The sequence below is a fragment of the Elephas maximus genome, chromosome 10 (genome assembly GCF_024166365.1).
Source record: "Elephas maximus indicus isolate mEleMax1 chromosome 10, mEleMax1 primary haplotype, whole genome shotgun sequence".
Classification (NCBI taxonomy): Eukaryota; Metazoa; Chordata; class Mammalia; order Proboscidea; family Elephantidae; genus Elephas; species Elephas maximus.
Genome location: NC_064828.1, coordinates 107,807,637 through 107,833,561, shown reverse-complemented (window position 1 = coordinate 107,833,561; position 25,925 = coordinate 107,807,637). Strand labels below are relative to the sequence as shown.

Sequence of the window (25,925 nt, the reverse complement as noted above, 5' to 3'; positions counted from 1 at the left end):
CCGCTGCCAGTCCAAAGCCCAGCGTCAAGGTTCCCCTGCTGGGACGCTCCACTCCCAGCTCCAAAATCAGTTGCTGCCTCCCGGGGACTTCTCATCCTGCCAGCCGCGTCTCCGCGCCGCCCCCACGGACCAGCTGGGTCCCCTCCCGGGGTTAGTTCAGGGGAGTAGAGCTGCGCCCCATGCTTGCGCCATGACAGTGCCCAGTCAAAAGCCCGGCGCCAAGGCTCCCCGGCTGGGACGCTGCACTCCCGGCTCCAAAATCAGTCGCTGTCTCCCAGGGACTTCTCGTCCCACCAGCCGCGTCGCCGTGCTGCCCCCGAGGACCAGCTGGGCCCCCTCCCGGGGTTAGTTCAGGGGAGTAGAACTGCGCCCCGTGCTTGCGCCGTGACAGCGCCCAGTCAAATACCCGGCGCCAAGGTTCCCCGGCTGGGATGCTGCACTCCCAGCTCCAAAACCAGTCACTGCCTCCCGGGGACTTCTCCCACCAGCCGCGTCGCCACACCACCCTGGCAGACGGCTGGGCCCCCTCCCGGGGTCAGTTCAGGGGGGTAGGGCTGCGCCCCTTGTTTGTGCCGTCACAAGATTTATCAGTTCAGCTCCCCTGGGCCCAGAAGCCCGGCGCCAAGGTTACCTGACTGGGACGCTGGCTCCAGGCTCTGAAAACAGTCACTGCTTCCCCATATTTGTTCGTTTTCCGTCTCTAAATCTGTGTTTGTTGTTCAGGGTTCGTAGATTGTTATGTATGTGATCGATTCACTTGTTTTTCCGAGTCTTTGTTGCAAGAGGGATCCGAGGTAGCGTCTACCTAGTCCGCCACCTTGGCCCCGCCTCCCTTCATTTGGTTTTTGATTTAACAGATTGCTTTCTTATATAGTCAAAGCTACACTATTAGTCACATTCCCCAGAGTAGAGATGATTTCATTTCCTTTCAAATGATTTTTATCAACTTCTTGATAATTGATAACTCACTACGTTGGAAGTTGCTTTTCTAGAATTACAACTTCAACTTGTAAAATATTAACAATAAGGTAAGACCCATTACTTAAGCAAGAGCTAAATCCTAAAGAATTTTAGTGAAACCTGTGAGATTTGGGACTCGATAGGATTGCCTTGTTTCTCTGGGTCTTGCAAGTTTTCCATCTTTGAGAGGGTGCAGTATTACCACTTTTCTATCACTCTCTATCAGTAGAAAATATTTGAGTTTTTCTTCTCTGACAGGTTTTTGCCTTAAGCAGGTTCCGGCTTTCCCAGATTTTACTATATTAAGCAAACCCATTGCTGTTGAGTCCATTCCAACTCATAGCAACCCTATAGGACAGAGTAGAACTGCCCCATAGGGTTTCCAAGGAGAGGCCGGTGGATTCGAACTGCCGACGTTTTGGTTAGCAGCCATAGCTCTTAACCACTGCACCACCAGGGAGCCAACAGGTTCACTGAAATTTACTTTAAGTCTCAAGTCAAGGAAATTCTACCTCTTATTTATATAGCCCCTCAGGTGTCTGTCAGTTTGTTGTACTGTGGGGGCTTGCATGTTCCTATGATGCTGGAAGCTATGCCACCGGTATACAGATACCAGCAGGGTCACCCATGGAGGACAGGTTTTAGCTGAGCTTCCATAGTAAGACAGACTAGGAAGAAGGACCCAGCAGTCTACTTCTGAAAAGCATTAGCCAGTGAAAACCTTATGAATAGCAGCGGAGCATTGTCTGATATAGTGCTGGAAGATGAGCCCCCCAGGTTGGAAGGCACTCAAAAGATGGCTGGGGAAGAGTTGCTTCCTCAAAGTAGAGTCGACCTTAATGACGTGGATGGAGTAAAGCTTTCAGGACCTTCATTTGCTGATGTGGCATGACTCAAATTGAGAAGAAACAGCTAAAAACATCCACTAATAATCGGAACCTGGAATGTAGGAAGTATGAATCTAGGAAAATTTGAAATCGTCAAAAATGAAATAGAACGCATAAACATCGATATCCTAGGCATTAGTGAGCTGAAATGGACTGGTATTGGCCATTTTAAATCGGACAATCATATAGCCTACTATGCTGGGAATGACAACTTGAAGAGGAATGGTGTTGCATTCATCAAAAAGAACATTTCAAGATGTATCCTGAAGTACAACGCGACCAGTGATAGGATAACATCCATACACCTACAAGGAAGACCAGTTAATACGACTATTATTCAAATTTATGCACCAACCACCAGGGCCAAAGGTGAAGAAACAGAAGATTTTTATCAGCTGCTGCAGTCTGAAATTGATTGAACACGCAATCAAGATGCATTGATAATTACTGGCGATTGGAATGCGAAAGTTGGAAACGAAGAAGGATCAGTAGTTGGAAAATCTGGCCTTGGTGACCGAAACAATGCCAGAGATCCAATGATAGAATTTTGCAAGACCACAGACTTCTTCATTGCAAATACCTTCTTTCACCAATATAAATGGCAACTATACACATGGACCTCGCCAGATGAAACACACAGTAGTCAAACTGACTACATCTGTGGAAAGAGATGATGGAAAAGCTCAATATCATTAGTCAGAACAAGGCCAGGGGCCGACTGTGGAACAGACCATCAATTGCTCATATGCAAGTTCAAGCCGAAACTGAAGAAAATCAGACCAAGTCCATGAGAGCCAAAATATGACCTTGAGTATATCCCACCTGAATTTAGAGACCATCTCAAGAACAGATTTGACACACTGAACACTAGTGACCGAACACCAGATGAGTTGTGGAATGACATCAAGGACATCAAACATGAAGAAAGCAAGAGGTCAGTGAAAAGACAGGAAAAAAAGAAAAGACCAAGATGGATGTCAGAGGAGACTCTGAAACTTGCTCTCAAACATCGAGCAGCTAAAGCAAAGTAAAAGAACTGAAAAGAAGATTTCAAAGGGCATCTCAAGAAGACAAAATAAGGTATTATAATGACATGTGCAAAGAGCTGGAGATGGAAAACCAAAAGGAAGAACACACTTGGCATTTCTCAGGCTGAAAGAACTGAAGAAAAAATTCAAGCCTCGAGTTGCAATAGTGAAGGATTCCATGGGGAAAATATTAAACGACGCAGGAGGCATCAAAAGAAGATGGAAGGAATACACAGAGTCATACTAAAAAGAATTAGTCGATGTTCAACCATTTCAAGAGGTGGTATATGATCAGGAACCGATGATACTGAAGGAAGAAGTCCAAGCTGCTGTGAAGGCATTGGCGAAAAACAAGGCTCCAGGAATTGATGGAATACCAACTGAGATGTTTCAACAAACAGATGCAGTGCTGAAGGTGCTCACTCGTCTATGCCAAGACATATGGAAGACAGCTTCCTGGCCAACTGACTGGAAGAGATCCATATTTATGCCTATTCCCAAGAAAGGTGATCCAACCAAATGTGGAAATTATAGAACAATATCATTAATATCATCGCAAGCAAAATTTTGCTGAAGATCATTCAAAAACGGCTGCAGCAGTATATCGACAGGGAACTGCCAGAAAGTCAGGCTGGTTTCAAAACTGGAGACAGGGATATCATTGCTGATGTCAGATGGATCCTGGCTGAAAGCAGAGAATACCAGAAGGATGTTCACCTGTGTTTTACTGACTATGCAAAGGCATTTGATTGCGTGGATCATAACAAAGTATGGATAACATTGCGAAGAATGGGAATTCCAGAACACTTAACTGTGCTCATGAGGAATCTTTACACAGATCAAGAGGCAGTTGTTTGGACAGAACAACGGGATACTGATTGGTTTAAAGTCAGGAACAGTGTGCGTCAGGGTTGTGTTCTTTCACCATACCTATTTAATCAGTATGCTGAGCAAATAATACAAGAAGCTGGACTATATGACGAAGAACGGGGCATCAGGATTGGAGGAAGACTCATTAACAACCTGCGTTATGCAGATGACACAACCTTGCTGAAAGTGAAGAGGACCTGAAGCACTTACTAATGAAGATCAAAGACCACAGCCTTCAGTATGGATTGCATCTTAACATAAAAAAAAAAAAAAAAATCCTCACAACTGGACCAATGAGCAACATCATGATAAACAGAGAAAAGACTGAAGTTGTCAAGGATTTCATTTTACTTGGATCCACAATCAACAGCCATGGAAGCAGCAGTCAAGAAATCAAAAGACGCGTTGCAAACTGAGAAGAACACATACTTTTGTGGTTACGAGGCGGGGAGGAAGGGAGGGTGGGAGAGGGGTTTTTACTGATTAGTTAGTAGACAAGAACTGCTTTAGGTGAAGGGAAGGATAATACTCAATACATGGAAGGTCAGCTCAACTGGACTGGACCAAAAGCAAAGAAGTTTCTGGGATGAACTGAATGCTTCAAAGGTCAGCGGAGCAAGGGGGAGCGGTTTGGGGACCATGGTTTAAGGGGACTTCTAAATCAATTGGCAAAATAATTCTATTATGAAAACATTCTGCATCCACTTTGAAATGTGGCGTCTGAGGTCTTAAATGCTAACGAGCAGCCATCTAAGATGCATCAATTGGTCTCAACCCACCTGGATCAAAGAAGAATGAAGGACACCAAGGTCACACGATAACTAAGAGCCCAAGAGACAGAAAGGGCCACATGAACCAGAGACCTACATCATCCTGAGACCAGAAGAACTAGTTGGTGCCCGGCCACAAGCGATGACTGCCCTGACAGGGAGCACAACAGAGAACCCCTGAGGGAGCAGGAGATCAGTGGGTTGCAGACCCCAAATTCTCACAAAAAGACCATACTTAATGGTCTGACTGAGACTAGAGGAAACCCAGCGGTCATGGTCCCCAAACCTTCTGTTGGCCCAGGACAGGAACCATTCCCGAAGACAACTCACCAGACATGAAAGGGACTGGACAGAGGGTAGGAGAGAGATGCTGATGAAGAGTGAGCTATTTGTATCAGGTGGACACTTGAGACTGTGCTGGCATCTCCTGTCTGGAGGGGGGATGGGAGGATAGAGAGAGTTGGAAGCTGGCAAAATTGTCACGAAAGGAGAGACTGGAGGGGCTGACTCATTAGGGGGAGAGCAAGTGGGAGTACGGAGTAAGGTGTATATAAACTTATATGTGACAGTTTGACTTGATTTGTAAACGTTCACCTGAAGCTCAATAAAAGTTAACAAAAAAAAAAAAAGACACATTGCATTGGGTAAATCTGCTGCAAAGGACCTCTTCATAGTGTTGAAGAGCAAAGATGTGACCTTGAAGACTAAGGTGCCCCTTACCCAAACCATGGTATTTTCAATCACATCATATGCATGTGAAAGCTGGACAATGATTAAGGAAGACCGAAGAAGAGTTGATGCCTTTGAACTGTGGTGTTGGCGAAGAATATTGAATATACCATGGACTGCCAAAAGAACGAACAAATCTGTCCTGAAAGAAGTGCAGCCAGAATGCTCCGTAGAGGCAAGGATGGTGAGACTGCATCTTACATACTTTGGACATGTTGTCAGGAGGGACGAGTCCCTGGAGAAGGACATCATGCTTGGTAAAGTACAGGGTCAGCGGAAAAGAGGAAGACCCTCAAGGAGGTGGATTGACACAGTGGCTGCAACAATGAGCTCAAGTATAACAACGATTGTAAGGATGGTGCAGGACCTGGCAGTGTTTCGTTCTGTTGTGCATAGAGTCGCTATGAGTCGGGACCAACTCAACGGCACCTAACAACAACATTTATATAGCCCAGATAAGATGCACTTGCAATTTTTATGAAATAAAAACAAGATAATGAAGCCAGGGCAGTTGTACTTTCTTTATATTCTCACACTATATATACAAACAAAACCCACAGCAGATTTGCTCCCCTTAAAAATAATGCCCATCTTGACAATACTTCCGGTATATTTTCTCTCAATATCTAGACTGTCAACAATCTATGCTGGCTTACTGCCTTACCAGCTCTCCATGTTAAAAAGCATTATGTTTACCATGCCGTTTATAAAAGACGCACATATTTCACATAGCAGAAAACTAAATGCAGCTACCATGTGAAAACTTAGCAGAGAGCTCTAGGGTTTTGTTTAGGGACCTCTGGCCAACTGATTTTGATGGCGTCTTTCTTTCCTACCAACCTGAGTTCCTCCAGTTTGGAACAGAGACATAGAGGTTAGAACACAGAAACCTAATGGCTGAGGGTTTAAAATTCTCTCCAACCCATTATAAATAACTCTTAAACAATATGTGTAAATAATGCTTAAACAATGTGCTTATTTGGCCACAACTTCCACCAGACTGAGTCCTGCACAACTAGGCGATACCCAGCTACCACCACCGACTGCTCTGACAGAAATCGCAATAGAGGGTCCCAAACAGATCTGGAGAAACATGTAGAACAAAATTCTAACTCACACACACACAAAAGACCAGACTTATTGGTCTGACAGAGACTGGAGATACCTCGAGAGTATGGCCCCTGGACACCCTTATAGCTCAGTAATGAAGTCACTCACAAGGTTCACCCTTCAGCCAAAGATCAGACAGGCCCATAAGGCAAATGGGCACACCAGCACAGGGGCAAGGACAATAAGGCAGGAGGGGACAGAAAAGCTGGTAATGGGGAACCCAAGGTCGAGAAGGGGAGAGTGTTGACATCTTGTGGGGTTGGTAGACGATGTCACAAAACAATATATGTATTAACTGTTCAATAAGAAACTAGTTTGCTATGTAAAGTACAATTAAAAAAAAAAAATTTAAAGCTGCAATGAGATACTATTTTACATCCATACAAGTGGGAAAATTTAAAAAGTCAATGATACCCTGCTGGTGGAATTTTCAATTTGTGCACTCATCTGGGAAAATAATTTCTTATTATGAATTCAAGTTGAAGATGTGCAAAATCAAGATATATATATGTATTATAAGTAATTGTTGAAAAGCACTTTAAATGTTAAAAACTACATCATTGTTAAATGTACTTTTTTAAAACAAGAAATTGTCAATATAAATAAAAAGTGAAAACAACTACAAATAACCTAAAAAAAAAGTGCTTATTTGGGGAGAAAAAACAGTGTAAAATATATTTATTCTTCTCTTCAGTTTCCAACCAAGACATTTTCAGGCCTGTTCCATCTAACTTAACAGCTAATTAATCAAATTGAATTAACATTAACTAGATTTCAAAAATGTAAGGCAGATGAACACAGGAAAAATCAAGACAAAACTTCAAAGCAGCCCTACTTCTCTCAATAAATGGGCCTCTAAAAATGGACAGATGCTGTCTTAAGCCAACTCTGAAGTGACAGGCTGCTGACTGTTCCGCTGGTCCTAGAAAGACTAATAATATCTACTTAACATCTCCTGACACTGACACCAATGTATGTATCCAAATGGCAGGAGAAGCTTTCCAACCTGGCTTAGATTTACTGCTCACTCAACCCGACAAAACAAAAGATTTGAGACCGTGCTGAGAGATTATACCTCCAAGTCCTATTGATAGCCAGCAATTAAGAATGCTTGGAATTTCAAAGGAGGTATACATTCTTCATTTGATTTTTGATCAGCTAGGAAAAGATTTTGAGTATATTCACAACAGTAACTATATAAGAAGCATAATGTTTTCAAGTATTTTCTTGGGTCGGTACCATACCTCACATTTGCTACTGGATCGTGTGTCAGTTCAATAGCAGGTAGAAAGAAATAGTTACAGAAAAATGACTTGGAAAAGATCTCTATGATAAATTCACAGGTATCCAAAAATCGAAGTCTATTCCAGTAACTTTTTCCTTGGCCCAGTTCTAAAAACAACAAAAATTGTTACAAATTTAATTTGCCCTACATGAAATTACATGACAAAATCAGACACACACAAGTCATGACAAGTTTCTTCATACTCATAATTTTAGCATAACACAAGAGATAAGAGAAAAAAATCATATTATATACCCCAGATTTGTAGACCCCAAAATTACTGACATCTCTTAAACCTGCAAAAGTGCTTTTACCTAGTTGTTCCACTTTCTTATTAAACATCACATTCAATTTCATCAACATTTATTAACTACTGAATGATTATTATCTACTATTTTTTGATCACCTACTATGTGCTAGGTACTTCAGCACATATTATCTCATTTAATCCTAAAAACCAATTCAATAGGGTAAGCATACTTATCCCTGTTTACAAACAAGGATACTGAAATTCTGAGAGATTGAAGTCCCATAGCTGCTTAATGGCACAGCAAGAATTCAAAGTCTTTTTAACAATCCAATTAACTGTTTCTTCTTCTAGTTTACTGAAAAATATTTTGAATCAAGTCATACATAAATACAGTATTATTAACAATAGTTCGGGTCAATATTTAAAGGATAATTTCATCTTTATTTAAATGTTCAAAGGCAAAATTCTTAATATCTAAAAACAAACAGAATCTTTTTTCAAAATAACTGTGAGATTTTGCCACTGAAAAATGAAAATTGAATTAAAATAGACTACAAAAAGAAAGGTTAGAGTATATGGAAAACAATTTTTCTTAAATGAAATTTTACGAACTCTAATTTTTTTTAAAAGAGGCAATTCATATTTAGAATAGTAAACTCCAATAAGCAGAAAATCTTATTACCTGCCTATGCTAGATAATAAAGTTTGATAAAAACATCAAACATTACAGTCAAAGCAAGTATACAAATAATTAACACATTCACTAAATATGTATAGGCGTGCATCACTATTTCTAGAATTAACATTTTAACTAAAGGTTTCTGCCTTGATCTCAGCTCTTAACAAATTAAATTTACATTTGTTAATTGACTTCATTTCTTATGACGTTATAAACCACTCCAGCTCACCAGATTCACAATCTTGACACTGACGTTTCTATTCAAGAAAAAAACAAAAAACCCTTATTCTGTTAATTTTGCTAATATTTTAAGTAGAACATAACGTAAATGATCAGATTCATTGATATTCTATTTACATTTTAGTTCTAAATCAGAGTAGAAGCTGAGCTTTCAACACACATATATGCATGTTTTAATTTCTCAAGTGTACAAATGTACAAACAGAAGGCCCAGAGTAATTATTACTTTCATTCATCACAGATCTGATCCTGTCATGAAGATATCTAAAATATACAAATAAAATTAACCCACGAAACTCAAACAAAAACACAAACCAACTATTTACCAATAACAAACTAATTACTCATGGCAAAACAATATACAATGTATGCCACATCTAACTAAGACCAACTAGTCTGTTTACGTTCTTTAAAAAAAAAAAAGACAATAATCACTTACGTTCAATTAATTTTTGAATGACCTCGAGTCTCTGCTCTTGTTTACGATTATAACGTAGAAAAATGCACAGGGTTCGTGATGCTGCCTTTTGAACAGGCAAGACGTTCTTAAAGAAAGAAATAAGAGAGACAATTAAACTAGTCCAAGAGTATATATTCTGCATAAATTGGTCCCACAAATCAAGTTTAACTTATTGGCTAAAAGTAAGAGGAGTGTCCACGGCCTCTCAAATCATTGCATTACATCCCTCTGGAATAGATTGATTTCCCTCAGGCAAAACAACTAATACATCACATTACGAACTTAATTTGACTTGATACAGTCATCTTCAAATCATCCAGATTTGATTTATATTTGACCCTCGCTTCCTTGTAATCTCATCTTGAGTAACATCCTCCTCAAATACACCTCAACCACCCATTCTCTTAGTCATTCCCCTGAACCCTGTCATTAATTCATCCATCAACAAACATTTGCTAGAGCCTACCATTGTCAGGTATATCACCAAAAATTGTGCCACTTCTAAAATATAAATTCAGAGATCCATCATAGATACACTCTTTTCGCTTAATTAGCTATGCTTCAACCTCAGTGTTATTTGCTGAAACCGCTGGTCCACACCAGAGATAAACCTTGGAATCCATGGGGCACCATGTCAATCACGTTCACTAGCATTCTAAACTCCTTTAACCTTTAAAGTTCTGTCACGCCACTGGGCCAAACCTCATTCCTAATAAATTCAACCATCTATTTTCACTGGGTTTGGGTTCAAACCCATGTATTAGAAAAAAATCTCTCAACCAGGTATATTCATGTTCACCATCTTTCTTGACTTACATATAAATATTACAACACTCAGTTACTGAAGATTCAGACCCTTAAAGTGGGGATCCTTGAAATTCAAACAGAATGAGGCTACATTGCTGAGACAGTACTGCCTGCTTCCCCCCTCTCATATTTTACACAAACTATTTTCAGTCTGTTGGGTACTATTCCATGTAGAGCTTTCAATCTGTTGAATGCAAAAAATAAAGGATATTCGCCATGATTTAGAACACAAAATTGATAAAGATGTATATAAACAGAAACACCACTTGGCTTAAGAAAAATGAATCTTGGATAAATGAACTAAATAAAAAACATGCTACCCTTTTCCTTTATCTTGTGTATATACTAATAGAAATCTCAAATGCATATATACTAGTCATATAAAAAATATATACTTTATACCTTACAGTATATAATAAAAGAGTCCTGGTTGTACAGTTGTTAAGTGCTCGGCTGCTAATCAAAAGTTCAAGCCACCAGCTGCTCCACAGAAGAAAGATGTGGCAGTATGCTTCAGTAAAGATTACAGCCTTGGAAACCCTACGGGGCAGTTCCACTACTATAAGTAGTCACTAGAAGTCAGAATCGACTCAACAGCAACAGGTTGCAATCGGTAGTATAATGGGTTAACCTTATAGTATAAGTAGGTCAATTTTTTGGTCAGAAATCAAGAATGCTAGAAACAGTAAATGGAATCATGTGAACAGGATATAAAAGCCAGCTTGAAGAAGCTGTGACAATTTGAGCACAAGGAAAAACACTGTAGTTTATTAAAACATTATCTGATATAAAAATGAGTCCATAATAATTCTGAAAGAGAGAAAGAAAACCAAAGCCTATTTGTCACCATCAGGGGAAGTGGCTAATGCAACAACTCCTGGCTCTTCAAATTGCTCATTAGTGGGAAGGGATTAAGAATTGATCCTGCTTTTCCATTAGGAGTGTATTTCAAGGTAATCAAATAACCCAAATGGTTGAAGGAAAGCACTTCTTCACAAGAAGAATGCCATCAAAAATAAAGAAGAAACACTAGAATTTTTAAAAAGTCACTGCGGTACAAGTTCTAATGAAGTAATGGATTCAGGCAAGAATCATCAATGGATGCTAAAACTAATGGATAAAAGGTTGATGGACAGTCAGAGTGTTAAAGTATCAACTGTAGATTCCAGTGCTGATCACAAGGCGGGAAGGCACAACCGGGCGATGGGGGGGATAGGGCTGCCATCCCCTGTACAGCCTCTCTTAGCTCACTCACAGGGGAATGCCATCCTGACGGGATGCACTGTGAAATACACAGCAGCGCTTACCAAGTATTCTTGCAAAATGCTGAACCTAAATCCAAACAAGCCTTTAGATCTAACCTCCAGTTTATAAGAAACATGGAAAATTGATGAAGTTAACACCACAGAGAAGCTTTCGACAAATGCAGGAGGTGGAACATTCTGCAGGATGACTGACTAAGTCTCTTTCACAATTCAAGAACATGAAAAAGGGGACTAGGGAGGTCAAGGGAACTATTCTAGAGTAAGAAAAAATTGAGAGCTGTAACAATGAAGGCAGGGTACAGATCTTGACTGTATTCTGTATGAAACAAAACAAGACACTTGAGGGGTAACTGGTAAAATTTTAATACAGACTGGATATTAAACTATATTAAAGAATATCTTAATTTTGCTAAATGTAATAATAGTACTACAGCTATATGGAAAAATGTCCTTATCTTTTAGATACAAATACTGAAATGTTTAGAGATAAAATATAATGACGTCTATCATTTAAAATGGGTGCCCTGGGTGGTGCAAACGGTTAAGTGCTCACCTACTAACCAAAAGTTTAGCAGTTTGAAACTACCCAAAGGCACCTTGGAAGAAAGGCCTGGTGATCTACTTCAAAAAGATAGCAGCCACTGAAAACCCTATGAAGTGCAGTTCTACACAGAAACACACGGAGTTGTCATGAATTGGAATCGACTAGATGGCAACTGGTATAATTTAAAATATTGCAGCACAATGAAGCAGAAAATACAAACATAGCAAAACGTTAACCAACTGTTAAATCTAGGTGATGGGTATATAACTAATTGCCGTCAAGTTGATTCTGACTCATAGTGACCCTACAGGGCAGAGTAGAACTGCCCCATAGGGCTGATTTGAACTGCCAACCTTTAGGCTAGCAGCCTGAGCTCTTAACCACTGTGCTGAGGTTCATTATAGTATTTTCTCTGCTTTTCTGCATCTTTAAAAGCTCGTCTAACAAAAATAGGAAAAAAAAGTCAGTTTCTGTCACTTCTTTACTCAAAACCTCCCAAAGACTTCCTTTGTCTGAGAGAATAACATCTCAAGCCCATACCATGGCCCCCAAGGGCCTGTGTGCTGTGGACCAGGCTACCTCTCCAGCCTCATCTCCCTGTCCCACGGGCCTCCTTGCTGCTCATCACACAGCCAAGCATGCCTTTGTATCCAGGCCTCTTCACTCACTATTCCCTCTGTCTGGACTGCTCTTGCTTCAGACAGATAACACGGCTCACTCCTTCACTTCCTTCAAGCCTCTACCCTAAGCGTGCCTTTCTCCTGACTGTTAGATCCACAATGGCATCCTCCTACCCTCCATTACTTTCTCCCCCTCCACCCTGCTCTACAGTTCTTCATTGTACTTTTCACCCCTGACACATTATCTAACACATATAAATATGTGTCTGTTTACGGCATGTCTCCAGTAGAACGTAAGTTCAATGAGAACAGCTACTTTTTCTCTTTTGTTCAGTATTGTATTCTTAGTACCCAGAATGGTGTTTTGCACATAGTGAGTACTCAATAAATTTTGTTGAATGAATGATGAACTGTGACCATTAGATATGGAACTAAAAATATAGAGCTTTCCTTTCTCCAAGGAATACCGAAACAGAATATGTAAGTGCCCTCTTTCATCATGGAAAATGTGCTATAATAATCATATAATAATAAAAAATAATCATATATGCCCTTTTAAGTGTGGAATTAACTCTTATTTAAAAAATAAAACAAATCTTCCAGGCTTTGTTCACACTCTATGTTATAAATCACTTCCCTTTTCTGATAAAAGAAGCTAACAAAACAGAATAATTACATATTCTTAGCTTCCTAAACGCAAACACACCTACTAAGTAATTAATTTGAGACAGACAATTAAGTTTATTTTTTCATAGCTCTTATCACACCGGTAATTTATTTTTATTTTATGACCTATCGTGCTAGCCCACACCACCACCGCCGCTTTTGGAATGTAAGCTCCATCAGAGCAGGATATTGCCTGTTTTGTTCGCTTCTACACACCCAGCTCTTAAGACAGTGCCTGACACATAGCAGACGCTCAGTTAATTGTTAAATAAAATTAATGAATTATCATTCTTCTCAATCTTGTGTGAAATTTCCTATATGGTACATTCATTCTATCGAATATAAAACTGATAAGGATGTTAATGTTGTCAAAATCACTTTTTAAAATGATTCCTCTATAAAATAGCCTTCAACCTTCCTGCTTTGTTTTGATACATGAAATAAACTTGTGGGAAGGCATTAGTTCATGAAATGTGTGCCTATTTTTTTTTTACTTAAGTTGTAAATGGCATCAATAATGTCATTTTTTTCTGTTTTTTTTTTAATCTCTGAACATAAAACAGCTTTTGGGTTTTTTAGATGGCTGCTACAATTCATTATGTTCTCATTGCTGAGAACAAACAATGAGAAATCAAAGTACTTTTTTAACAGTTTGAAAAACAAACATTATGTGCAACTTTTTTATAATTCAACAAGTGGTAGTAGAAACGTCATGTTAAATGTACAATGAACAATGGGTTAAATAAGTTTCTTTGGGAAATTTGTGCGAAAAAGGGAGATAACTAACTCTGGGGGGAGGTTTGAGTACAACCCTGCTTTGAGGAATGATAAAGCCTGTTTGAGAGGTTTTCTTTTTTTTTCTTGCTTTTAACTCTACGTTTTTATTCATAGTAGGACATCCATGTTTTTCATATAATCTTTATCTGTTACATCAAAAACCAAAACCAAAACCAAACCCATTGCCATCAAGTCAATTCTGACTCACAGTAACCCTACAGGGCAGAGCAGAGCTGCCTCATAGGGTTTCCAAGGAGCAGCTAGTGGATTTGAACTGCCGACCTTTTGGTTAGAAGCCAAACACTTAACCGTTGTGCCACCAGGGCTCCATCTGTTACACAGTCACACTTTAAAACCAAAAAAAAAAAAAGCAAACCTATTGCCATAGAGTCGATTCTGACTGACAGCAACCCTATAGGACAGAGAAGAACTGCCCCATAGGGCTTCCAAGGAGTGTCTGGTAGATTCAAACTGCTGACCTTTTGGTTAGCAGCCAAGCTCTTAACCACTGTACCACCAGGGCCCCTAGTCACCCCTTAGGTACTATAAAAGAAAAAGTACCCAAACTATTACCAAGATGCCTTGGGATGCCTTGACAAAACAACACAGTTGAAGTAAGGCACAGACACATAAAAGGTGTACCTAAGAGCACAAGGTACTTTACTGTTGAGATCGCTGCCTCCTCTCAACTATACAGAGCTAAAGCGAGTCTACGCTCTCCCTGGCAGTATATAAAAACATCAGGTAAGTGGACGTGTCACCTCTTCATTCCTTTCTCCAGCTAGGAAGAAGATCAAACGAGAATCAGTAGGGAAGCAAAGGGAAACCTGAGTTTCCTCCCTGGGTACCTGAGAAGATAACATCCTCCTAGGCAGAAGAGAAGAAGCTGCTATTCTGAGTGTAAAGAACCTGGTAGTTCAAATGAACCACGAGTTCAAAAGAGTAAGAGAAAAGCTGTTGACTCACATTTGTCATCATGATTGTGAACATTCTTTGTAAGAAACGGTAATAAATCTGATCACTGGATATGACATTTGGCAGACAGGCATATTTGTGTAGTAACTTCTCGTGTGTTCTCCATTTTAAAGAGGCTGCAGCTCGCTGTTCAGCGGCTGTGAGTGCAGGAATTAAGTCAGGCAGAGCCGAGAACTGAAAAAGAACAGGTGTCAAAAGCGTTGATGATAATGAAGTAATGGCAGCGTTCAGTCAGATTGCCCCGTCCTACACTACATCGGGGGGCGTCGGGCTCACTTCAGCACTCAGGCGGCATCTCGGCTGTCACGGGGTAATTATCTGGTGACAGGAGATACTTTGTGAAAAATCCACAAGTAAAATTTCAGGTTACTGGAGATCAAATTTGCAATAGAGATTCAGATTCATTATTCTTTCTGTCAGATTGATTGCAACAGCAACCTTCGAACTAAAAAGGAAAAATTATTATATATTATTGTCAGCAAGCTTTGACCTTTAAATTCCTACCCTTTTGTCCTCACTATTTGATATTCTTGGAGTAATCATTAATGCTAACGAAAACTGGAAGCATGAATATAAATTCCAAGGACAATAAATACAAATTACGTTAATATTAGAATTGTAAAGAAACTTCAAGCTGTCCCAACCCCAACAGACATTTAGTGAGCGCCTACTGCGGGACAAGCCTGATTTTAAACGTTCCCATACATTCTTTCATTGGGCCCTCACAACAGCCCTGTAGAAGAGGATACTATTATAAGGTCAGAAACTGCTTTGATCAGTGGTATTTACCTTATTTTCTTGAACACTGCTTTCTCCGCTGGTAGACATTAGTTCCAGGATTTCTGGAAGATGGTCTATAAGGGCATCTAGTACCTTTTAAGAGAGTTATTGAAGTGATTACTATATTTTTCTAATCTAGATTAGGTAATTCATCTGTCTTTACACAGGTCGATTTTGACACAGTATTTCTATTTGTATACTATGCTATTTGTATTGTTTACCAAACAACATTTTGGGGGATTCTATTTTCTTACTCTGCCAACTTCTTACTGAAGTCTTAGAATCATGATCAATTTCCTCGATTAATCAGTCTTTGAAAATGCATCAGTGTATCTGCCTCTTGATAGTGTTCAAATAGTATAAATCTGATACAGTTACTGCTACACAGCCAACTTTCTCAAAAACTACCTCCCAACTTTTGGAAGGCTGTTTAAATCAGGTAACACCCTCAGCGATGTCTAAACGTAGATGAGCTGAGTTTTACTGAGCCAGTGCTCATTTAGGTGAGCGGGATATACTACATACTGTATCAAAATAAAGTATTTAAAAGGTCTTCACAAGCATATTATGCTCCCCAAACAAAACTAAGAGAAAAATAGATACAAAATGTGATATATGATTACAATTGTGCAAAATAAATAAAACCATTATATAGAAAAAACAGAGGACTGGAAAAAACATGCCAAAATGGTAACAGTGATTGCAACTAATGGTGCTGTTTTGTCTGTCTACTTTTCTGCATTTCCCAAATAATTCCTTAATAAACACATATACACAAATATTTTTAAATCTTCCCAATTTCCAGTCTAAGATATAACAGTACATTGATTTGCAGTTTCTGGGGCTAGTCACCTTAAAGAGTTCATGCAATTCACAAGAAGTTTTAAAAAAACAAAAAGGCACTGATATACTCACTCAAGCTTAACATTAAGAAAACCGAAGAGTAAAGAAATATTACCTCCAGTGATTCGTCTTGTAATAGTGTTATTAGTTCTTTATGTATTAAATATACTCCAGAATTCAGAAGTTTAGAAACCTAAAATATAGCAATAAAGTCTCTAAGATTTGAGACTATGAGATATATAAGGTTTACAGCAATAATTTTTAAAACATATCCCTATTAGTTACTTCTTATAAAACAAGGCTACAAAAGAAACATAAAATTTTATTTCTAGAGAAGTTAGCTGCACACATCACCTGCCTCATAAAGTGCTGGAGTGTGTGGACACACAGGGGTAGGGAGGGCAGAAGAGTGAGGTTTACAGGGTCACAGCCTTCACATCCTGAGCAAGAAGCCCATGGATGCCTCTGGTTCACATTGTAAAGCTGCTGAGCAGCCAACAGGGTCCTAAAGGGTATCTCAGGCATCACAGAATATTCATCTCAGTTCAGAGCTTCCTAGAGAGGACAAGTCCTACGGAAGGCCCACAGTGATCTCTGGGTAGTGAAACCTCCTAAGTGAGCAAAACAATTTTCATTTTTCCCATCAAAGACTCTGATCAGCACAAGAGGAGATGCGAGGGTCCTGACTGGACCAGCTGCTCTGTGAACAGGTTTTCGTTCCTTCAAACAGACTCAGAGCCACAACAGAGGAATCAATCGTTTCTAATTCACCTTTATTTATTTTAGACATTGGACTTCTGAGTAAGATTTCATTTGGAAAAAAAAAAAAAAAAATGTTCCTGGATAAAGGAAAAATTTTTAAAACCTCTGCTCTGCTCTACAGGGTTGTGTTTGACATGTTGAAAATATTTTCAGAATATTATTTTTCTGAAAAACAAGAAAAAAGTTAGAACATAAAAGTAATTATCAGAATCTACCAATAACATTATTAGGAAAATTAAATCCACCAGTGGATTTTTGTTATTTAAAATGGCAGACTTACACAAAGGACAAATATTGTATGAGACCACTATTATAAGAACTCAAGAAAAGGTTTAAACACACAAAAAAAGCGTTCTTTGATGGTTACGAGGGTGGAAAGTGAGGCAGACGGGAATTCACTAACTATATAGTAGATGAGGGTGAACTTCAGTGAAGGGAAGGACAACACACAATACAGAAGAAGTCAGCACAACTCGTTCAAAGCAAAAGCTAAGAAGTTTCCTGGATACATCCAAACACTTTGAGGGACAGAGTAGCTGGGGCTGGGGCCTCGGGACCATAGTTTTGGGGGACATCTAGGACAACTGACATAACAAAGTTTATTAAGAAAATGTTCTGTATCCCACTTTGTTGAGTGGCATCTGGGGTCTTAAAAGCTTGCAAGCGGCCATCTAAGATGCATCAACTGGTCCCATCCCACTTGGAGCAAAGGAGAATGAAGAACACCAAAGACATAAGGAAAATATTTGCCCAAAAGACTAAAGGACCACATAAATCAGAGACTCCACCAGTCTGAGACCAGAAGAACTAGATGGTGCCCGGCTACCACCAATGACCACCCTGACAGGGAACACAACAGAGTTCCAGACAGAGCGGGACAAAAGTGTGGAGCAGAACTCAAATTCACATAAAAAGACGAGATTTAATGGTCTCACAGAGTCTGGAGGAACCCCTGAAACTATAGCCCCCAGATGCTCTGTTAACTCTGTTAACACAGAACTGAAACCCAAAGCCCACTCTTCAGACAAAGAGTAGACAGGACTATAAAACAAAAAATAATACACGTGAGGTGTGTACTTCTTAGTTCAATCAGATACACAAGATCAAATAGGCAGCTTCTGTCCGGAGGCAGGATGAGAAGGCAGGAAGGGACAGGAACTTGTCGAATGTATACAGGGAACCCAGGGTGGAAAGGAGGAATGTGCTGTCACATTGTGGGGATTGCAACTAATGTCACAAAGCAATATGTGTATAAATTTTTGTATGAAAAATTAATTTGAGCTGTAAAGTGCGACCTAAAGAATAGTAATAAATGAATGAATGAATGAATGGGCAGACTTAGCCTAATCCTTTGCTTTATGGAATGGAGCATCATTCTTAGCCTACCTGCATGGTGTGTTTGTGAGAATACGGGAAACTAGTCACCAAGCAAATAGTGAGATCAACAGTATCCCAATTAACTTCTACCCGCAAAATATTTTTATATACATATTTCAATATGTTTATATGGTGCAAATATATTATGTACATTATAAAACAAATAGAGATAAAATATTAAAGAGATGAGATAAACAGAAACAGAAACTCTCATATTGCATTCCCAGACTCCAGTCTTGTGCAGCCTTCTCTGGAGACCACTGATCTAAACAAATACCCGTGTGCATGGTTGTTGTTGTTGCTGTGTGCCGTGGAGCCAAATCTGCCTCACAGCAGCCCCGGCTGAGAGGAAAACCAGCCCACAGGGTTTTCTTGGCTGTAACCTTTACAGGAGCAGATCGCCAGGTGTTTCTCCTGTAAAGCAGGTGGGTAGGCTCAAACTGCCAATCTTTGGTTAGCAACCAAGGGCTTACCTGTTTGTGTCACCAGGGCTACTGCACAGGAACCCAGCCTAAATGTACACTTAATATTTCTTGAAAGATAGTATTCCACTTAGCTGGCCAAACCAAAAACCAAACCTGTTGCCATCCAGTCAATGCGGACTCCTAGTGGCCCTACAGGACAGAGCAGAACCGCCCCACAGGGTTTTCAAGAAGAGCCTGGTGGATTTCAACTGCCGACCTTTCGGGTAGCAGCCAGAGCTGTAACCCACTGTGCCCCCAGGGCTTCCACGTAGCCGGCCAGCGCCCTTCAAAAGCAAGATTTCTACAGGTGTTATTTACAAAAATGATTTAACTGGACGACATTGGAATTGTTTTTAATTAATAGCACCATTTAAGGGAATCTTTCCTAGATGTTGCACAAGGAACATATATTCCACTCATCGCCGGAAAAAAAAAAAAAAAAAAAGACTTATTTTAAAGAAGCAAAGGTTATCACCCAACAACCCACAGAATCTGAAGTAACATGTAGCCTACTGCCGTGGACATCCTGCCCTCCCAACTGATCCAATGGCTGGGACTTAGGAACAAGGAATGGGATGAAATATTCTCATTCATGATAAAGAAATATTTACTACGCAACTTAAAAAGGAAGAAAATATTTTATTATACCACATATAAATAACTCCTTATACGACATTTTTAAAGTTGACAAGTTATATCACATAGGTGTTTACTGTAAGTATAGCATATATATTATTCTTATTACAATTATCCAAGAAATATGCCTCAAATTTCAACCTCAAAGGGTTAAAAAAGACAATTACATTCATGGTAAAAATTTAAAATCACTTTTGCTTTTATTTTATAAAGAGATGAATCTAAAAGCTATTATGCTTATAAAACACAGTCCATTTGCAGTAAAAATAAAGTAAAAGCACTTAGGAAAGATAAATTCAGTTAATGGATTTATAAATTAATATGATGTATTTGTGCAAATGAATTCTGCAAACGTACTAAAAAGAGAAGAGAATGATGGGAAGTTTTAAATAAGATTTAGGAATAGGGCATCAAAGAAATGTGGAGCCTGTATCTTATAACAAATTTGTAAACAGAAGTGTAGAAAATATCAAAGTCATCGAGCATACAAAGGTAGAATTAGCAACAAATGTAAAGTGGTATCGATCCTTCAGACTTACCTCATAAAAGCAAATAGCAATAGTATATCTGACCGGCACTTCAGGGTCATGACAAAGGCAGAAGAATGTAGAATAGAGTTCCACGTGGAAGTTTTTAGGATCAACAAAAACAATCATGGCCTGGTAGAGGTGGGAGGGAGGAGATGAGTGGGAAGGAGAGAAAAACACGCATCAATAACCTGATATTATAATCATTTCACTTAAATTGAAATCATGTCCTCAGAATCACAATGTAATTAGAAATTACATTTGGAAGATCCAAATATATTCATGTAAGTCTGATTTATACCTAGAGAAAAACATAAATTCCACAAGTACTTGCTAACGACCTATCGTATACCATACATAATACGAAGCAGCAAGTGTCAAGTATGGAAATATCTTTAATGTTACCTACTCACATGTTTTTCAAGTTATAATCAAAATGCTTAGTTAATAAAAATATATTATTTGTTACCGGAAAGTTGTAAGCACAGTTCTTCCGTACTGAAATATATTTCTTCTCTTGCTCTAGGATTTGGGGAGGAATCTGGTTTTCATCGTGTCCATTTTCTTGCTGCAAACCCAATGTACAAAGTTTCTTATAAAACTCCAAAAATCTCAAGTGTTGCTCTGGAGTAAAAATCCCTAAAGCAAATATAAAAATATTGATTAACATTTTAATAGAAAACAAAGTCAAAAAGAAAAATCCAAGTGTAATAAAAACACGTTTGGAATCAAATATTTAATAAGTGTTTAATATTTAAATCAAATAGTTAAACAAATGGCTGCAGATCATTTATCACAAATAAAAGCAACGAGGAAATGGTAACTATTATGAAGAAATTAATGGGTCACAGTGTTCTACCTTATGTTAATTTCAATAGTACAAACCTTAATGTAGGAATTATGCCTGCATCAATTCATGCCACATATTAAAGTACAGACAACTAATCTCGTTGATGTCAAGTAGATTCCAACTCACAGCAACCCTATAGGACAGAGTACAACTGCCCCACAGGATTTCCAAGAAGCGGCTGGATTCCAACTGCCTACCTTTTGGTTAGCAGCCAAGCTCTTAACCACTGTGTCACCAGGGCTCCATAAACAAGAACTAAGGTGGTGTAATAATAATATTGTGCCCATTGTACACATCCCCATTTATTTATTGTAAATATTCTAAATTTCCCTGCAGTGAAGACACCTGTGTCTGCAGAGAAGGAACTTAAAAATTAAGTCTGAAAGATGGCAAAGTAAACTCAAAATATTTTTGTTAAATGGACTCACTTCATATTTATTAACTAAGACAGGGAGCTGGGAACTCATCATATGCTACAATAAAATTTTTTTAATAATATACTTTATCTTTTAGAGCAGGTTTAGGCTTACAGAAAAAATGCCCAGAAAGTACCGGCAGCTCCTGTAGACTACCTCATACCCCTGCCCAGCTTCTCCTATTATTAGCATCTTCCAGCAGTGTAGTCCATTTGTTACAGCTGATAAACCAGTATTGGTATATTGTTATTAACTGAAGTCCATGATTTACATTAAGGTTCACTGTTTGCAGTGTATAGTTCTACAGGTTTTGACAAACGCATTACGTCATTTATCCATCATTAGAGTATCATGCGGAATAGTTCCAGGGACCTTAAAGGCCCTGTGCTCCACCTAGTCATCCCTCCACTCTCCCCCTGAAGCCCTGGCAACCACTGATCTTTTCTTCTACGCTTAGTTTTGCCTATTCCAGAATGTCATATCGTTTGGACCATACGGTATGAGGCTTTTTCAGACTGGCTTCTTTCACTTAGCAATACGCACGTGAGGTTCCTACATGCTTCTTGTAACTTGTTAGCTCATTTCTTTCTGTCCATTATGTAGATGTACCAGTTTGTTGACCCATTCACCTACTGAAGGACATCTTGGCTGCTTCCCAGGTTTGGCAATGATGAATAAAGCTCCCATAAACATTTGTGTGTGGGTTTTTGTGTGGACATAAGTTATCAGTTCATTTGGGTAAATACCTAAAAGCATGAATGCGGGATCATATGGTAAGACTATGTTTAGGTTTGTAAGAAACTGTCAAACTGTCTTTAAAGTGGCTGTACCACGTCTGGGACCTTAAAAGCCTGTGAGTGGCCATCTAGGACACTCCGCTGGTCTCACCCTTTCAAGAGCAAGGAATAATGGAGAAAACTAAAGACACAAGGGAAAGATCAGTCCAAAGGACTAATGGACCACATCTACCACAGCCTCCACCAGGCTGAGTCCAGTACAACTAGATGGTGCCCGGCTGCCATCACTGACTGCTCTGACAGGGATCACAATAGGGGATCCCGGACAGAACTGGAGAAAAATGTGGAACAAAATTCTAACTCAAAAAGAAACACCAGACTTGCTGGCCTGACAGAGGCTGGAGAAACCCTGAGAGTATGGCCCCCAGGCACCCTTTCAGCTCAGTACTGAGGTCACTCCTGAGATTCACCCTTCAGCCAAAGATTGAACAGACGCATGGAACAAAAGAAGACTAGAGGGGCACACCAGCCCTGGGGCAGGGACTGAAAGGCAGGAGGGAACAGGAAAGCTGGTGATACAGAACTCAGGGTTGAGAAGGGGGAGTGTTGACATGTCGTGGGGTTGTTAACCAATGTCATACAACAATGTGTGTAGTAACTGATGAGAAGCTAGTTTGTTCTGTAAACCTTCATCTAAAGTTCGATAAAAAATACATATATATATACATATAAAAAAATAAAGTGACCGTACCATTTTGCATTCCCAACACAGCAGATGAGGCTTCCTGTTCCTCCAACATCGTCAACAGCATTTGCTGTTGTCAGGGTTTTGGATTTTAGCCATTCTAAAGTGTGTAGCGGTATCCTGTTGTTTTAATTTGCAATTTCCTAATAACATGTGATGTTGAACATCTTTTCAAATGCTTATTGGGTATCTCTGTATCTTCTTTGATGAGGTACCTGAAGTGTCTCTTCAGATATTTTGCCCATTTTTTAACTGAGTCATTTGTTTAAATATTGTTGAGTTTTAAGAGTTGTTATGGATTGAATTGCGTCCCCTCAAAACATTGTTGTAAATCCTAACCTGTACGTCTGTAGTTATAATCTCATTTGGGATTGAGTTTTCGGTTACATTAACGAGGCAGGATTAGTGTGGGGTGTATCCTGAGTCAATCTTTTTTGAGATACAAAAGAGATTATACAAGTGAGCGTAGCAGAGATGGGGGAGGAGAGATGCCAAGCCACATGAAGCTCGCCCAGGAGCAGAAGCTCATAAGAGACAAAGACCTTCCTCCAAAGCTGACAGAGAGAGAAAACCTTCCCCTAGAGCCAGGACCCTGAATTTGGACTTCTAGCTTCCTAAACTGTGTGAAAATAAACTTCTGTTTATTAAAGGCACCCATTTGTGGTATTTCTGTTACAGCAGCACTAGATAACTGAGACAAGGGTTCTTTGCATATTTTGGATAAAAGTCTGTTATTAGACACGTGTTTTGCAAATATTTTCTCCCATTCTGTGGCTTGTCTTTTCATTCTCTTAATATATGAATAAGCTTTTAAAGAGTCCATTAAATGTCTATAATCCACATAAAGAGTTTTACTATGATAGATGGTTATAACTTAATTAATACTCACATTATAGTAAAAAAGAACTGAGTAATACTTTCAAAATATTAAGAGTTATGGGTAATATCCTATATTCTAAGGTGAACTTCTCATATGATAATATTATTCAACAAATAGCTAAGAAGGGTATACACACTCTGAGGGGACAGTTCATATACCTGAGCTTCAATTATCACATATCAACTAAAACATAAGGATAAAATATTCATAAATTTAAAGGGTTATGCCTACTTCAAGGGGCCCTGGTGGCACAGTATTAAGCGCTCAGCTGCTAACCGAAAGGTTGGCAGTTCGAACCCACCAGCCAGCCGCTATACAGGAGAAAGGGCAGTCTGCTCCTGTAAAGATCAAACCCACTGCCATCAAGTCAGTTCTGACTCCTAGAGATTCCATGGGACAGAGCAGAACTGCCCCACAGGGTCTCCAAGGCTATAAATCTTTACAGAAGCAGGCTGCCATATCCTTCTCCTGCAGAGTAGCAGGTGGGTTTGAACCACCAACCTTTCAGTGAGCTTTAACCACTGCACCACCAGGGGCTCCCTCAGTAAAGATTACAGCCTTAGAAATCCTATAGGGCACTTCTACTTTGTCCTACAGGTTCGTTATGAGTCAGAATTTATTCGATGGCAATGGGTGTTGTTTTTTTATGCCTACTTTACTCTGTAATTATTCTTTCAATTAGTGAAAAATATTATTTTGAATACACTGTAAGCTATGTTATCAAAACTCTAAGATCTCATAAGGTTTTCTACATATAGGGACAGGTTTTAGAACTGAAGAGCTGAAGGTCAGTGGCTAAGGCAGAATAAAAAGGGAGAAATTATCTATAATCTTGAAATTCTTAGGAACTATCATACCATATAGTCCATGACATAGCTTTCCTAAATGGAAGGATAAGGAAATAAGAATTGATTCATCTGCTTTGAAAGATTTTTCACAAAATGATTTCACTAAGGGAAGTACAGTTTGACTTCTGTCATCTGTAAAACAAAACAAAATAAAACATACTTTAGATCCAGTTGCTGATATTGCACACGTGGAAATTAATACGTATAAACAAATTCCAAAATGAGAAAATACTATATTAGCCTCATAATATCAGAAAGTATTTGAAGACAATGACGGAGGTGGGTGGTGAAAAAGGCGGTAAGAGGAAGGTTGAAATTATCAAAAACTTTAATGTCAGACTGAGGGGTCTGGATTTTATACTATGGGTTTCAGTCAGCAGAATCTAAATAGTAATTACAAATTATAAAGTTGACATGATGGAGGTTCTGAGTCCAAATAACTAAAAGAATTCTAACATCATTAATACAAATAGATGAGTAGCAGACAGGGAAAACTTCTTGTTCTCTTTTACCCATATCTCACACCGTGCTGCAGGGTAAACCCCTAGTTCTCATTTCATTTTTGATTGAAATTAGGTGAGCTTATAATATGCTCTATATATTGAATTTCCTCACTTTTACTTCTTAGATACTTCTTCTTTAAAAAGTCAGTCAATTCTTCGAGTCTGCTGAGGTAAAATTTCTGCTATATTACTGATATTTAAGTCTATTCTGAGTACTCTCCAAATTACTCACATTTCTCTTAAATTTTCAGAAATGAATCAGTACTTTATTAAGGGTCTAAAAATACTCAGTAAAACGCTGTGATGGGCTTCTTTGTATTTTGTTATTACTGTTATCACATTTCAGTACCGTATTTAGTAAATAATAATGTTCATTCAACATTTATTTAATTTCTTATAAAGCAAGCATTATACTGAGTAGTAGAAATAGAGAGATGAATGAAGAATGTCCTTGGAACATGAGAAACTCAGGTCAGCAAGGAAGTAAAACAGAAAAAATATCATAAGACAATGTGATCACTGTTTTAATAGTAGTATGTAGAAGGCAGGAATCTGCAAAAGTTTTCTGTAAAGGGCCAGATAATAAATATTTTAGGTTGTGCAGGCTACACAGTATCTGCCATAACAACTATACC

The 25,925-nt window shown here is 38.9% G+C and overlaps 1 protein-coding gene across 4 annotated transcripts in view; it reads right to left on the bottom strand.

The window, feature by feature from the left end:
- PPP4R4 (protein phosphatase 4 regulatory subunit 4) overlaps positions 1–25,925 on the bottom strand; it is a 131,727-nt gene that overhangs the window by 36,475 nt on the left and 69,327 nt on the right. For 3 of the 4 annotated variants that reach the window (XR_007518876.1, XM_049897779.1, XM_049897781.1), the window contains 8 exons: positions 24,797–24,919; positions 20,781–20,950; positions 20,324–20,443; positions 16,661–16,738; positions 15,712–15,795; positions 14,914–15,096; positions 9,248–9,353; positions 7,599–7,746 (listed from right to left, as the gene is read on the bottom strand). Coding sequence is in view for 3 of the 4 variants with exons in the window: in XM_049897779.1 (XP_049753736.1) it covers positions 7,599–7,746; positions 9,248–9,353; positions 14,914–15,096; positions 15,712–15,795; positions 16,661–16,738; positions 20,324–20,443; positions 20,781–20,950; positions 24,797–24,919 (1,012 nt within the window). In the remaining variant the exon portion in view is untranslated. The remainder of the gene's footprint in view (positions 1–7,598; positions 7,747–9,247; positions 9,354–14,913; positions 15,097–15,711; positions 15,796–16,660; positions 16,739–20,323; positions 20,444–20,780; positions 20,951–24,796; positions 24,920–25,925) is intronic. The other variant, XM_049897780.1, reaches the window with a different exon arrangement.